This window comes from Macrotis lagotis, chromosome 5, assembly GCF_037893015.1.
Source record: "Macrotis lagotis isolate mMagLag1 chromosome 5, bilby.v1.9.chrom.fasta, whole genome shotgun sequence".
Lineage (NCBI taxonomy): Eukaryota > Metazoa > Chordata > Mammalia > Peramelemorphia > Peramelidae > Macrotis > Macrotis lagotis.
In genome coordinates, this window is record NC_133662.1 from 166,660,783 (window position 1) to 166,676,255 (window position 15,473).

Below are 15,473 nucleotides of genomic sequence, written 5' to 3' on the forward strand. Positions count from 1 at the left end.
AATATGGGTTGGATAAGAAAGCTTTTAAGGCCTCTTCTAACTGAAAAATAAATGAACTATAAAACAGCTACTGAACAGTGATGAAATCTACATTATATCAGTAATAGTGCTCAAATGCTAAGACTATGTCTTAAAAGAGGAATCATTTCATCCATTAGTTTTCACATCTAGCAGTTTAGTTCCTATTCTTCTCTCTATCCCCATTAGATTTGCTGAAAATATAAGATAGATTAATTCTTGTCTACAGGCAATGCTCACAGCTGCAAAAGATAATCAAATTGGTCATTTCACTTGAAAAAAACTGACAGCATTCCAACACAAGGACCTAGCAAATCTACAGGACTTCGAAAGAAAACCATTACAAATAGACATTCTTCAGACAGACGTATTTCGTAATCATCCTGCCTATTTAGTACAAATGGTTATGATGATCTTTTTTGGCTCCCCAAAGACCTTTAAAATTGTCAGTCTTTAGCAATGCTGTACTTATGATGTGAAAATTAAAAAGTGTTATTATTTCAAATACATAGAATTACCTTCCAAAATCACTCCTTATGTTCTTTAAAATAGAGACATTATCTGGTTAACAGCAAATCATTTATGTCTAAACCATAGTGGCTCCTGAAGGTTCACTCCAATCTCATTCCATATAGTTTTTAGAGGTTTTTAGAAGGAATGAATAATCTGATACAGGTTATATAGTAGGTGACTTAATGTCATGTGATTGTGTGTTTCACAAATAGCATTGAATATCAGGAAGGAAGAGTAAAAGCCTTCCTTTCAAATGTTAACCTTTATGAAAGTGAATGTAATTTGCAAGAAAGTTTAAGATAATGTTTTAAATTTTCTTAAAAAAAGAGTTTAAAGTTAAGTCAAATTTATTTCTGAGCTTTGTTCTAAATAATATGTATTAGACTTGATTCTGTGCAAATTGCTTCATGTATACAGACATACACATATATATATATATGTATAGACAGATATATACATATGCTATCTAATACATATACCTGTATATATATGTATGTGTGTGGTGCTAAACAAATTATTGCTGAATTACATTAGATAGTAATAGAAGAAGAGCTTCCTTCTGACTTTAGGATATATTTACATTATAAGTAAGATTCTGCTAGAATCACCCATGTAACTCATAGAGCTATCAGGTCAGCGCAATAGATATTACTATGCTTCTTTTTGAGATTTAATTCAATTCTATTAAGCCATGATCAAGAGCCCACTGTAGGCAATGCTCCTCATTGTGGCATGAAAATGACTCTGGAGTTTTTTAAATTTAAGACAAAGAGGTTAAGTGACTTGCCCAAGGTCATACAACTAGGTAATTATTAAGTGTCTGACTCCTGACTCCAGGGCCAATGCTCTAGCCATTGTACCACCTAGCTCTCCTATCCACTCTGCCACTTAGCTGCCCATGACCCTGGTGTTTTAAAGCATACTCCTATGGAGCAAAAGCCCTGACAGTTTCCACCATGTTGTAAGATCTCAGATATGGGGTAAGCCCAGATTTAGAATGATTTCCAAAGACCAGTATCCATAAGTGTGGAGAAACTCACTATTTGAAGACTGGATGCCTGGTAGATGGTAGAAAAGCAGAGAAAAGGTAATAACAATCATACAATTTAATGATTTCTTATAGACTTTATCTAGGTTACCAGTACTTATTATGTGAGGTCTTTTTCCAGTGCCAATGAGTAGAGTAATACTGGAACAAGTAAATTGTACCATTACTGACATTCTCAACATAAATAAAAACTACAGGAAAGAAGGAACTGTGATACCTGGGAAGAATTACTCATAGGTTCTCTTTGAACAGACAAATGAAAGAATTGATGGATTTGTTTTATTGCAGTGAAAGACAATAAAAGCATCATTTTAGGGTAATTTTGTCATCATATAGTTCCATTTCTATGTTAAAAACTTGCAACAAGATCATCTTGAAAATATCTTTTTTGAAAGAAACATGTTAGAGATGATGAGGTAGAAAAATTAAGACCTGCACACTCTCCAAATAAAATCAATATAGCACAGACTATTAATAATAATTTCATTCAGAAGTTTAACTAATATAAATCCATTTGTGTGCCATGAAGAGCAAAAGAGAACCTTTGAGAGCAGATAGTTAACTTACTTTCCAAGTAGAGAAATATGGCAGTCAAAGACAGCACTAGGTTACAATGCAAACTCATTTAAAAAAAATTATGGAAGAGAATGACGAACAATTATGAGCAGTAGTGCCCTTAACACAGAAGCATAGAGAATAAAGTCAATTTAAAGAAAGCTTGGTAGGAGGTTAAATTAGACAAAGTCTTCTCAAGAGCTTTTTGGGATAAAAATGGAACCAGGCAACAAATAAGAAAAATGTAAAAAAAAAGATCTATAAAGATTTTTTTATAATAATCCTTTTTCAATATGAAGCATAGTATGATTACTGCATTTAATTCTAATCCTACACTTCTAAATGAGATAGAAACAGCACAAAAAATTATGGGAAAAGTAGCTAGATTAGAGCAAAGATGCATAGAGAAAATCAATGCTGGAGGTGTCATTATAGTCATTCAATTGATGGTTGATTCACAAATCATCTGAATTATGGTATGATATACAAAAAGCATGGGAAATTCTCAGATATTAATACCATCAGAAAAAAGGCAAATGAGGAAACATCAGCAACTACTGATCTCCTTACCTACCTTCTCATCCATATAATTCTTATGACATTAATGAATATATGCATCAAGGACATTAGAGAAAAAGTAGGTATTCACAAGAAACATTCCAATATAGACTGTCTTTACCATCCTGTAATAGACAGAATGACACACATACAGCAGTTATACAAAAACATTTGATTCAGTAGAATAAAAGTTTTTGATTCAGTAGTACATTTGATTCAGAAGAAACATTTTTAAAAAGTTCTTTCAGCATGTAATGTCCAAACCATTTATCCATAAGAATTATTCAATATTCCTTAAGAAATATAATAGAGATAACTATGTTTGACTAACTGCTGAACAGGTGATGCACATCACTTGTTTCTGTTTTTTTACATAGGAACAGGCAATAAAATGGAGATATTGGGTCCAGAATTATACAAAAGGAGGACAGTGGGCTAGACTGCCTTCAGGAAATTACAAAACTCCCTTAATGACCCCAAGAACTTTTCAGAAACAAAGGTTCATATTTTTAAGATCAATATTCTACCTGTAAATCATGGAACTCTAGTCTCCAAAGAATTACAAATGGGTATCATTCAGAGGGCAAATTGAGTGATGTTTGTGTGTTGGGTGTGAATAGAATGCAACATATTACAGAAGGCTTCCAAGAAGAACTGGAATAAAGAATGTCATTGGGGAATATATAATCCAAAAAAGGATGGACTGGTTGTATGATAAGAACAAGAGATAACAGATGGATGGATCAAGAACTCAAATTGATATCCTCCAGATGTCAAGAGAGGAAAGAAGGTCTCTGGCACATGGAGTGGAACTTCTGAAGCTAAATGAGTTAACATGGACAAACTTTCCACATACTAGTTCTGTGGACCTTATTATCCTGAATGTACTAGGCACTTAATAAAGGTTTCCTGATTGAACTTCAGTTTTCTTTATCTGGAAAACAATCCTTTCCTTCTAGCTCTAAAATTAATATTTTACTGTTGCCTTATTTCTTTAAAGTTGATCCCTCAAGGACATCTTAATTATTGTCCTTTTTATGTCACTTAGTGGTTGGAGAAATTTTATTTATGAATCAACCATCAAGAAATATAGATGTATTATTGTAGTTAATTTCATGTGAAAACTTTCCCTCCTTATATTTTATAGAGAGCATATTGAAATCCTTAGTGGGGTTTTAAGCTTTATCTTCAAACTGCATTTAGACTTTTGGGACATTCTGTATCTATACTATGTCAAGTTTTATTCTCATGCAGTCTTAAGAGATAGAATAGTTATGTGCCTAAGTAGCAGTTTAATTAAAAGAATTTAAATTCTGACTGGACTCCTACTCCCTGTGTTTCTTCTCTTAAGGAAAATCTTTGATCTTCCTTATACCTTATAGTTACTCTTTTCTAAAAGGAGATTAGTGCAGAATTCGATAAATCTGCTTTGCATGTTGGAGCCAGCTCAAAATTTTAAGAGACAGAAATATATTAAATCAGTCATTCACAATATAAATTACCTTCAAATGGTCAAGCACATTTCAATTTATTTTTATTTTTAAGAATTCATTTATTCATATGGTTAAGGGAATGAGAATGTAGCATAGCAGTCTGACCCACAACTGAATTTCTTTAAAGACTGGGCTTTTCCTTATATTTGATGCATAATGTACATAAAAGCATAATAATTTCAAACTAAAGTAGACCTGAAGGACCAATGGATAAGAAAAGATAGGAAACAAAGAACTCTTCTGTGTTTTTCCTCAACAACTTGGGAAAAGGGTATTAAAGAGAGGGAAGTAGGCACCCCATACCAGAGATAATGATGAATCATCAGAGTAACATGTTTTGGGAAGCAGGGAAGCAGGATTTGAGGGAATGATGCAGGGTTTAGAATAGTTGGAGTTTATGGAGGGTCGAAGGATGAGATGTTCATAAAAGACTTCAGCAAAATCATGACAATATAGAAACTGTATTCCCTTCTTTTCTTTCCTTTTTTCTTTCCCTCCCTTTCTTTCCTAAATAGAGACTCCCTATTTAACTCTTTCCTGTCTATTGCTTGCCACAATCCATATCTCTCCCTACTATATATTTTTTAGGTTTTTAGCAAGGCAATGGGGTCAAGAGGCTTGCCCAAGGCCACACAGCTAGATAATTATTAAGTTTCTGAGACCGGATTTGAACTTAGATCCTCCTGACTCCAGGGCTGGTGCTATATTTATTGCACCACCTAAAAAATTAAGTAGGGGGAGATATTTACCTTTCTGTGTGTGTGTGTGTGTGTGTGTGTGTGTGTGTGTGTGTGTGTATGTGTATATATATATATATACATATATATATACATATATATATGTATATATATATATATATATATATATATATGTAGTTCTCTCCTCTGACATTAAGGATCAATAAGTTCCTTGAGAAGAGTGGTTCATTTGATCTGTCCAATCTGTCCATCCCAGTCTTATCTTACATCTTTTCTCCCTTTTGTGGTTAACTCCCTGCTACTGTTCTGTATCTCTTCTTCCTTTTGTGGCTAAACTCTTTGAGAAGACCATGTATAATTTGCTACTTCTACTTCCTTTCCTCTTATTCTCCTAATTCTTTGTAGCTGACGTCTAACTTCATCATTCATTAAAATTGTTCTTTCCAACTTTATCAGTGATCTCTTAATGGCCAGATATTATGGCCTTTTGTTATCCTGCTTGAGCTCTTTATAGCCTTTGACTCTCTTGATCACCTTTCTGCTTCATAATTCTCTCATTTCCCTTTGTGTCTGACTACTACATGGCCTTCTTTGCTTGATCTAGTACTATTTTTGTCTTTATTTGTATCTCTAGCACTTAGCACATGTGTCTAACACATAGAAGGCACTTAATAAATATTGACTTCTCTTTATATCAAACTCTGGTCTCTAAGTCCCTATGTATCTTCAGGATTTTGGAATAATTCTTTAACTTATAAACTTGAAAATATTTTTGATAGCTATATTTCATCAACATTCATTTCCTTTGTATTCTTATGTATTTATTTTGTGCATATAAAAACATTTTTTTTCAGAAATGATCCATAGGTTTCAACAGACAACCAAAGGACACCATAATACACACAAAAAAGTATTAAGAACTTCTACTTTACATTTTCCCATCAGTAAAAAGGGATTGATACTAGATTCAACAAATTTTTCTTTATTTATTTTTAACCTTTGTTTTATCTTTATATCCATAATGCCTTGCCTAGTACCTGGTATACTGGGTTAATAAATACTTAATAAATTTTTGTCAAATTTAATTGAAATTTGAACATGAAGAGAAGGAAAGAATAGGGGGAGGAGGGGAAGAAGATCTGAAGAGGAATAGAAAAGATGCTAGTGTCACTGATTATCGTGTGTGTGTGTGTGTGTGTGTGTGTGTATGTGTATGTGTGTACAAGGGAAGGGAAGGAGTGAGAGGGTGTAAAGTGTAAGAAGACAGGAAAAATAGAAGAGGATCTTATAGGGAGATCTGAAAAACATTTGTTATGTTCCTACAATGGGCTAGATGTTATGTCAGGTGCTGAAGATAAAAATTTAAAAAGTGAGACAGTCCCACCTAGCCTAATGGGAGTTTAAATTCTACCCTGATAGTATGATTGAAGCACCAAATAAGAACTCACTTTAATTTATTCTTGACTCTTATTTTGTTCCAGGTTTTGTGGATTTGACACTCCATGATCAGGTCCATCTTCTAGAATGTGCCTGGTTAGAGATCCTCATGATTGGACTTGTTTGGCGCTCAATGGAGCATCCAGGAAAACTGTTGTTTGCTCCTAACCTACTGCTGGACAGGTGAGTACACTGGTTTCTTGACACTGGTTCCATAGCCTTCCTTTTCTTTTTAAAAATATTTTATTTATTTATTTTTCCAATTACATGCAACAAGAGTTTTCAACAATCATTTTTGGTAAGATTTTGAGTTTTACATTTTTCTCTCTCCCTCCCTCTCCTCCCTCTGACAGAAAGCAATCTAATAAAGAATCTGCAGGTATATCCACACTAAACATAGATACATATTAATCATGTTGTGAAAGAAGAATCAAATCCAAATGGAGGGGAAAAAAAAGCATTAGAGAAAAAAATGGCATAATACATAAGACAACTTTCGAAAATTGGAGATAGTAATCCTTGGTCTGCATTTAAACTCTGAAGTTCCTTCTCTGGATATGAATGCTATTTTCTATCACAAATCTTTTAGAATTTTTTTGATTATTGTACTTCTGAAATGAACAAGTTCATCATGGTTGATCATCACTTAGTGTTGCTATTAGTATATACAATGCTCTGGTTCTGCTCATTTCACTCAGCATCAGTTCATGCCACTCTTTCCAGGATATAGCCTCCCTTTTCATCATCAGACTTTGCTCATAAATACTCCAGGCAAGCCAATAAACTTTACTGAGTTGTTTTGTTTCTTTTATGACTTGTTCAAGTTTATATGAGAAGATAATGAGCAAAGACAGATTTTTTAGGAAAGCTACCAGATATCTAAATCATACTGATTACTAAGCCAGCATATTTTTGTGAAGTATTCTGCCTCCATAGCCATGTGGTCTTTTATTCAAATGATGAATCATCCTTTGCTAATTCAAAGAAGTTTTAGCTTTTCATGAGTCCAAACCACTAAAATCTCTGTTTTCCCTTTCTAGTTTCCTGGATGGTTGGACTCTAACGATTCTTATAGCTCTAAGATGCTATGAATTTCTCTAATTCTTTTAGAACATTCAAGTTTCAATTTCAATAGACCCTCAGGGAGCTAGCTGGTCTAGTATGTAGCCCCCTCCCCCGCAACAGGTTATCTATGACTGATTTAAAACTAGGTTCCCAATGAACTAGCAATGTATGACAGATGTGAAGTGAAAGCCTTTCTGACTCTTTCTGGTCCCTTAAAGATAGATATCCTTCTGCCCTATCTTATCCCTGGGACCCAAATATTGCCCCCCCCCATGTGTGCAAGAGAGGAGAGGGAATAGAAAGGGATGTCTACCTATGCCCTGAAGTATATAGCATTAGAATCAAGAATTCCACTGTAGGCATTCAAAAGTAGTAGTTATGCCCTATCCTTAGGCAAGTCTGCCAATTTTTCCTTGCAGTGTAGAAATGATACCCAGGCAGAAACCCTACCTGGAAAGTTGTCTAGTCCATACCTAGAGATGAGCTGCCTATCTAACTTCTGAATATCAACCTAGTCAAGTCAGGAAAAAAACTCATCAGACTGATCAGAGAGATGAGATTTTTTTTCAGCCAGAGCATCTCCTAAAGATCTCATTTGTAGAAGAATTGAAAATGTAATTAGTTGAATGAGTATCTACACTGATGAAGGCAAAGATCTTTACTATATCAAAGGGAAGGTTTTCTTAAGCACATTAATTTGTTTTACATTACCAAGGTTAGCATGATGTATGGAATAGAGAGGTGGCTTTCAAGCCAAGAAGAAAGAGATGTACAGTCTCTGATCTTTGGCATGTCACTTCACATTTCTGGTTCCCAGGTAGTTCTTGAAGACTATGCTATTCAGTAGTTTTTTCAGTTGTGTTTGATTCTTCATGACCCCATTTAGATTTTCTTGGCAAAGATACTTGCCATTTCCAGCTCATTTTACATATGAGAAAACTGAGGCAAGCAATATTAAATGGCTTGCGCAGAATCACACACCAAGTATCAGAAGCTGAATTTGGGTCTTTCTGGCTCTAGACCAGGCACTATCCATTACACCACCAACAGCTAATGTCTTTCATACAGTATATTTTGCATATTTTACCTCAGTTCAAGGCTGACTGACACAGAATTATAGAGTTGTAAAGGTTCTCAGAAGCTACTTGAAAACTAAACCATTATTCCCTATTAGAGATGTGTTCTTGATTGAAGGTCCCATGGGGAGGGAGAACCTACTTCCTTGAAGGTGACCATTCTGTCTTTTGGTCATTCTAATAATAAGTCTGTCCTGACATAAAGTCTGGCTTGCACTTTCAAACTTTTATCCATTGCTCTTTTTCTGCCCTATGGAACCAAGCAGAACAATTTCATCCCTCCTACATGTCACTGCTCTTCAAAAATTTGAAGACAGAATTCATTTTGAGCTTGAAGTTCACTAAAAGTCCCATTTTTTCAAAATTTCTACCTAGTCATATCTCTTCCATCTAGTACTGGTAAAGTTATTTTTAAAAATTAATTGTAAGACTTTTTCACTAGTTTTCTGAGTTCATGTTAGAGGTTATATTTTTTCTTTTAAATTCCATCATATTACATTTGGTCTATTCTAATCTACTGAAATTTTGGAATTGTGACGATATTCCTCCTAGTTCCACGTCATCTACAAATTTGATAAACATACCATCTATTTTTTTTAGGTTTTATTGGCAAGGCAAATGAGGTTAAGTGGCTTGCCCAAGGCCACACAGCTAGGTAATTATCAAGTGTCTGAGGCCAGATTTGAACTCAGGTACTCCTGACTCCAGGGCCAGTGCTCTATCCACTAAGCCACCTAGCCGCCCTGCCATCTATCTTTTTACTCAAATCATTAAGAAAGTGTTCTACATCACAAGGCTAAGCACACATCCTTGGACATTATTAACTGAATTCTCCTTCCAAATTATTTATTGCCTCACCAAAAAATAAAATAATTAAACCTCAACTTACCTTTTCTAAAAAATTATTTTATACTCTTCTAGTCATTTCACTTGTTACTTTCTTAGTTCTCCCCTCCATTATTTGATACAAATCTCATATTTTCTGAATTCCTCCTATTCATCATAGGAACTACAGAATAAGATATATCATAATACATCTGATATATGTTGAAAGCATATCAAATAGTAGCAAACCAATGGCTATTGTGAGATTTGTGGACACATGCTTCAATGATAACTGCTCTGACTCATACTATTAGATGTTGCTATTATTGTTGTTGAGTCATTACAGTCATGTTTAACTCTTTATATTTCCATTTGAGATTTTCTTGGCAAAGATACTGTTGTGGTTTGATATTTCCTTTTCTAGCTCATTTTACAGATGAAGAAATTAAGGCAAGCAGAGTTAAGTGACTTGCCCTGGGTTACACAGCTAGTAAATATCTGAGACCAGATGTGAACTCAGGAAGATGAGTCTTCCTGAAACCAGACCTAATTCCTCTATTTACTGTGCCACATAACTGCCCATCATACTGATTAGGGATACTGCTGACAAGCTGTATGACTTAATGAATGGAGAATCATAGTCTGAATCACTTCAAAAGGGTGTGGGACAGTAGGCAACTCTCTAAGATTGGAAATTATGGATGAATTGATGATATGCATTGGTAGAGAGAATTTCTTCACCTTGAGTAACTGATAACAATGAAAATCACAGATCTGAGCTTAAGTAGAGCCTATTTTCTAAAATGAACTACTAGTGTCTTAGCTGGCCTTCTATAACATCCCTCTTAAAAGAAAAGAATGATCTTAAATTAGACCTACTTGATCTCTATTTCTTTTATTCTTTGAATATCTGATTTGATAAGGAGATCATGCCCTCCTGACATATTAGGACTGAAGGTTTCAATTTTACATAGGCTTAATGAAGTATATTAGTGAGTCAGAAGATGGAGATTATGCTCAGTTTTCTGCTTTTCTTCCAGAAATATTTATAAACTTGGTAGCTTTGAAATCCCATAGTATTTCCCTTGACTATTTATTTTAGGAGAACTGTTATGCAGCTGTCCTACTTTGAAACTCCCATCATGTTTGCCCATTAAGAGCTTTCCCACTATCAATTTGGAGTCTTTCAGGAGGTAATTGGTAGGGTTTTTTCTTTTCTCTTTTACCCTCTGTTCTATAATATCGGGGCAGTTTTCTCTAATAATTTCTTGAAAAGATGACTTCTAGGCTTCTTTTTTTTTTTTATCGTGGCTTTGCAGTATTTCATTTTGAAAAATTTTTAAATACCTCTCCTGAATCTATTTTCCATGTCATTTGTTTTCCCAATGAAATATTTTGCATTGTCTTCTAATATTTCATTCTTTTGATTTTGTTTTATTATTACTTGATTTCTCATAAAGTCATTAGCTTCCACTTGCTCAATTCTAATTTTTTAAGGAGTTATCTTTTTTTTAGTGAGCATTTGTATCTCCTTTTCCATTTGACCCAATTCTACTTATAAAGACATTCTTCTCCCCATTGACTTTTTTGTACCTCATTTACAATTTGACTAGTCTATTTTTTTAAAGTTGTTATTGTCCTTCAGGATTTTGGAGGTCTCCTTTAATCAAGCTGTTAGCTCATTTTTTTTCATGATTTTCTTGCATCACATTCACTTGTCTTCTCAAGTTTTCATCTTCTCTCTTACTTGATTTTGAAAATTCTTTTTGAGCTCTTCCTTGACCTGAGATCAATTCGTACATTTTTTGGAGGTTTTGGATGTAGGGTCTTTGACTTTGTTATCTTCTTTTGAGTGTGTGTTTTGATCTTCCTTGTTACCAAAGTAATTTTCTATAGTAATATTTTTTTTCCTATTATTTGCTCATCTTCCCAACCTATTACTCAAATTCTATCTCCTTGTTAAAGTTGGGTTCTGCTTCCAGGGTTGATCCCAAGCTTCAGTGGTTTTCTGCAGTGGTTTTCAAGATATTTCTAGGAACCTGCAAGTTTTCAGTTCTTACTAGTGGTATGATCTAAAGAGAGGTGTTTACTAATCTCACGGCCTATGCTCTGGTTTGTGAGTAACCACAAGCACTCTCTTTTGCCCTGGAACTGTGAGGAATGTCCCTGCTCCAGTGTGGCCACATGCTCTGGTGTGCTAGTGCTCCTCTTCACGCTGGGACAGTCACTCAAGACTGTGATCTAGATCTGAATATAAGCAAAGCAACAGAGTCCTATCTAAATGCTAGGAAAGAGACTTCTATAATCTTCTGACCACAGACCTTACTGTCTGTGGGCTGAAAACTCTGGAAGCAGCCACCGCTGCTGCAAATTCAGAGGCTCCCAAAGTCTGCTCCTGGTTTTCTGGTACAACAGAGCTTTCCTGCTGATCTTCTGTTTATCTTTGTGGGGGGGCAGTTCAGGAGAGGAATTGTTTCACTCTTGTGGGTTCTGCTGCTCTAGAATTTGGTAGCATTATTATTTAAATTATTTAGAGTTATTTGGAATGGTTTGGAGGAGAACTCAGGTGAGTCCCTGCATTTACTCTATTTTGACTCCACCTCAGGCTTTCCCATGCTTCCAGGCTGGGATGCTGCTGTGAACACTGAATCTGAGTCCAGGTATCCCCTCTTCTTGATAGGAGGTTTTACAATCGTTTTGGAATAAGCAAATGTAGGAGACATATGAAAACTCTAGTATTCTTAATCAGGTTTGCATTCCTTATGGAAATTGCTGCCTCAATGAATGTGATCTCTTTGAGGGCAAAGAAGAGTTTATTATTTTGTGCTTCTATCCACACTATTTGTATCCAATGAACATGTTGTCTTGCATATATATATGGATCAAATGTATCAAATCTTCGTTGATCTGAATTGATCCAAAAGGTTACCCTTCAGAAGCAGATAGAGTTTTCATTGCAATTCAGCCTGCTGATTCAAGTTTCCTTTGAAGCTCCTACTTTATACATAGTCAACTGTTTCTTACAAGGCTGTGGGAGGGAAGAGTTTACTGTCTCATCTCAGCTTGAAGTCACCAAAATGAGAAAATTGACAAATGGGTTTTAATGACATAGAAAATCTGATGGGTCTTCCCTTCTTCTTCAGGTTTCTTGAGGACAGGGTTTACGCAGTATCTAGCCCACACCAAGTGCATAGTAATCATATATGTTTGTTAAATGATCAATAGATATGCAAACCATTAATATTGATTTTCTTTTTCTTTTCCTTGTATTCATTAAAATCTGCAGTGATCACTCAGAGCATCATAGATTTAGTTCCAGAAGGGAACTTAAAGACCAACTAGTCCAACCTCCTTGTATTTTATAAATTAAATGAGACCTAGGAAGATTAATAATTTAGTCAAGGTCACATGAATAAAATTAGCTGAGACAAGATCCAAACCTAAGACCTCTACTTCTAAAGTCATTAGACATTCTATATAGCTACACTAGCTTTCTTTATAAACATAGTATAACTTTATATAAATGAGTTTCACTGGGTTTTTGTTGTTGTTATAATTCTTGGGCCTTCCTTACATTCTAAAACAAGGAATTGTAAGCATTTAGTGTTTCCATCTCTTTCTTTGAAAACCAGGAATGGGTGGGAGCCTCATTATGAAATATAAATTAAGAATTAGATTCAATTTTTTTTTATGTGTGCATTTGTATTTGTGTGTTAAAGTGAAGTTGAAAACATCTCATTTTTCTCTGGTGTCTTGATATGATGAAGAAACTTTTTGATTGAACCAAATAATCAAATGTGAGTGTGAAGAGGGCCTATATTACTCCTTAAATCATCAAAAGGTTTTGCCACCCAATCAAAGTTACAGAGTTAAATGGAGTGGCTTTCACCTCACACTGAGATATATTAATACGAAGAAAACTTAGGAGAAAAAGAATCCATGTAAAATTAATTAGGAAAAGAAGAAAAATAATTTTGAGTTAGTAAAATCCCTATTCGACCTACCTCTTAATACTAGCTTTTAATTGTTTGGTGTACTTTGGCACCAGAAAACACAAAATTTTTCTCTGCATAGTCTGGGAATGCATCTTTTCACTCTGACTTGCCTGAATGCTCATGGTGGAAAAATATAGGAGGAAACAGAAGCAAAAGTTTTCATGCTGTCTCTTTTCTTGTGGGATCTCCTAGCTGCTGCAGAAATAAAATTTATGGTAGCTGGAAGGCAAATGTCATTTTTGAGGAAACTGTTTAAATTGCCTGTTCAGTAAGACCATCCAGTTTCCAAGGGACTGTCTCCTTCTGCACTTCTGGCATCATCAGTGCTAACAAATTCTGAGAAATATTTATGAATTGCCCAATGGAGCCAAAACCTCTCTCTAGGCTGCCCTTTACTCTCAGAAGAAACACTGTTCCTCCAATCACAAAGGAGAAACCAAAATGACAAGCAAAATGTTCTCTCCACCACAGACTCTGGCCAGAATGTTGTTAATGTAGCTCTTTCCACAAACCTCCCCATCATCAGGCAAGTTCCTGTTCTCTGCCTTCAGGAAATACTCTTGGACAACAGAAACCTCTATTGCTTGTAAGAGTGGCTTGGTAGTAAATTTCTGTGTTAGAAGAAAAACAGGTTGTTGTAGTTGAGAGAGTATTTTTTTCTGCTCTTCCAAATCATATTCTTTTTTGATAGCAACTTCATTTTTAATATGTTTTCCATAAATGTGTATTTTTATTTAAAGTTTGCCTTTTGCGGGAAATGTTTCATGAGACGTTAAGGGGAAAAAAATCCAAAAATTCAAAAGATAGAATTTTTCAGCAACACCTAATTTCATTAAACTTTCAATCCCTGACTATGTCTAATTTTTTTTAATTTAAAAGAAATATATATAGATTATTTTTCAGATTTAAATCAGAAGAATCAAAGTCTATAGGTTTGATAATCAGTTCAGGGGTAGCTAGATGGTACAGTGGATACAATGCAAGACCTGAAGATCAGGAAGTTGTAAGCTTAAATTTAGACTTAAAAATTTCCTAATTTTGTGGATGGATCACTTAATCCTATTCGCCTCAGTTTCCTCATTTGTAAAATGAACTGGAGAAGGAAATGGCCAATCACTCCATTATCTTTGCCAAGAAAATCCTAAATGGGTTCGTGGAGAGTTGGATGTGACTGAAATAATTGGACAATAAAATCAAGTCATGAATGCAGGGTAAAATGGATTAGCATTAGGCTCCTACTATATTCAAGGCACTATGGGCAGGAGCTGGAAAATCAATAACAAAACTACCCACTCCTGGTCTTGTGTTTGGCATATATAAGTACATAAAATTAAATTATATACATACGTATTATATATATATATATATATATATATATATATATATATATATATCAACCTGAATCTAGTCAATAAGCATTCTTAAACAAGTACTATATACAAAACTAAGATACTAAATTAAGTGCCAGAAATACAAAGAAAAGCAAAAACTGTCCCTATATTCAGAGCTCTAGCAATTTAATGGGAGAGACAACATGAAAAAAGCTGCATGCAAATAAGCTATATATGAGATAAATAAAAATAGATTTTGGGGGAGACTGATAGTGGCTGGAACAATGTAGAAGATAATATTTGAGCTAAATCTTTAAAGAAACTCTGAATTCTAAGCGATAAAAGGTGAAGGTTGGAATGGGATCAGATTATAAATATGGATTTTAAAAGTCAAACAAGTGATTTGATATTTGATCTTGGAAGTAATAGGGAGTCACTGGGGTATATTGAATAGGGGTGGAGGGGTGACATCAGTTTTAAAGCTGAGTGGAAAGATGTTTTGAAGCAGGAAGACCAAAGAATCGGCTATTAAAGTAGTGTAGGACCAAGGTGATGTGGATGGCACCAGAGTGATGGACAACAGATAAGGACAACAAGGGAACTACAGGAGACATATTGCAAAGATAGAAACAGTGGAATTTGGCAACAGATTAGATGCATGGAATGAGTGAGTGAGGAATATAGAATAATATCTAGGTATATCTGCTATATGTGTATAAATGCATACACACAACTAGACATATATATATATATACATATATATATATACATACACACAGACACACACATATTATGAGATAATTGAGGAGAGAGCTAAGGGTGAAGGAAAACTGAGGAAATAATTCTGTAGAAGGTGGTTCT

At 34.7% G+C, this 15,473-nt stretch overlaps 1 protein-coding gene across 1 annotated transcript in view; it reads left to right on the forward strand.

The window, feature by feature from the left end:
- The window catches only part of LOC141488099 (estrogen receptor), a 182,673-nt gene that overhangs the window by 84,718 nt on the left and 82,482 nt on the right, over positions 1-15,473 (forward strand). Inside the window, exon 2 of the mRNA XM_074187846.1 lies at positions 6,365-6,503. Within this exon, the coding sequence (XP_074043947.1) occupies positions 6,365-6,503 (139 nt within the window). The remainder of the gene's footprint in view (positions 1-6,364; positions 6,504-15,473) is intronic.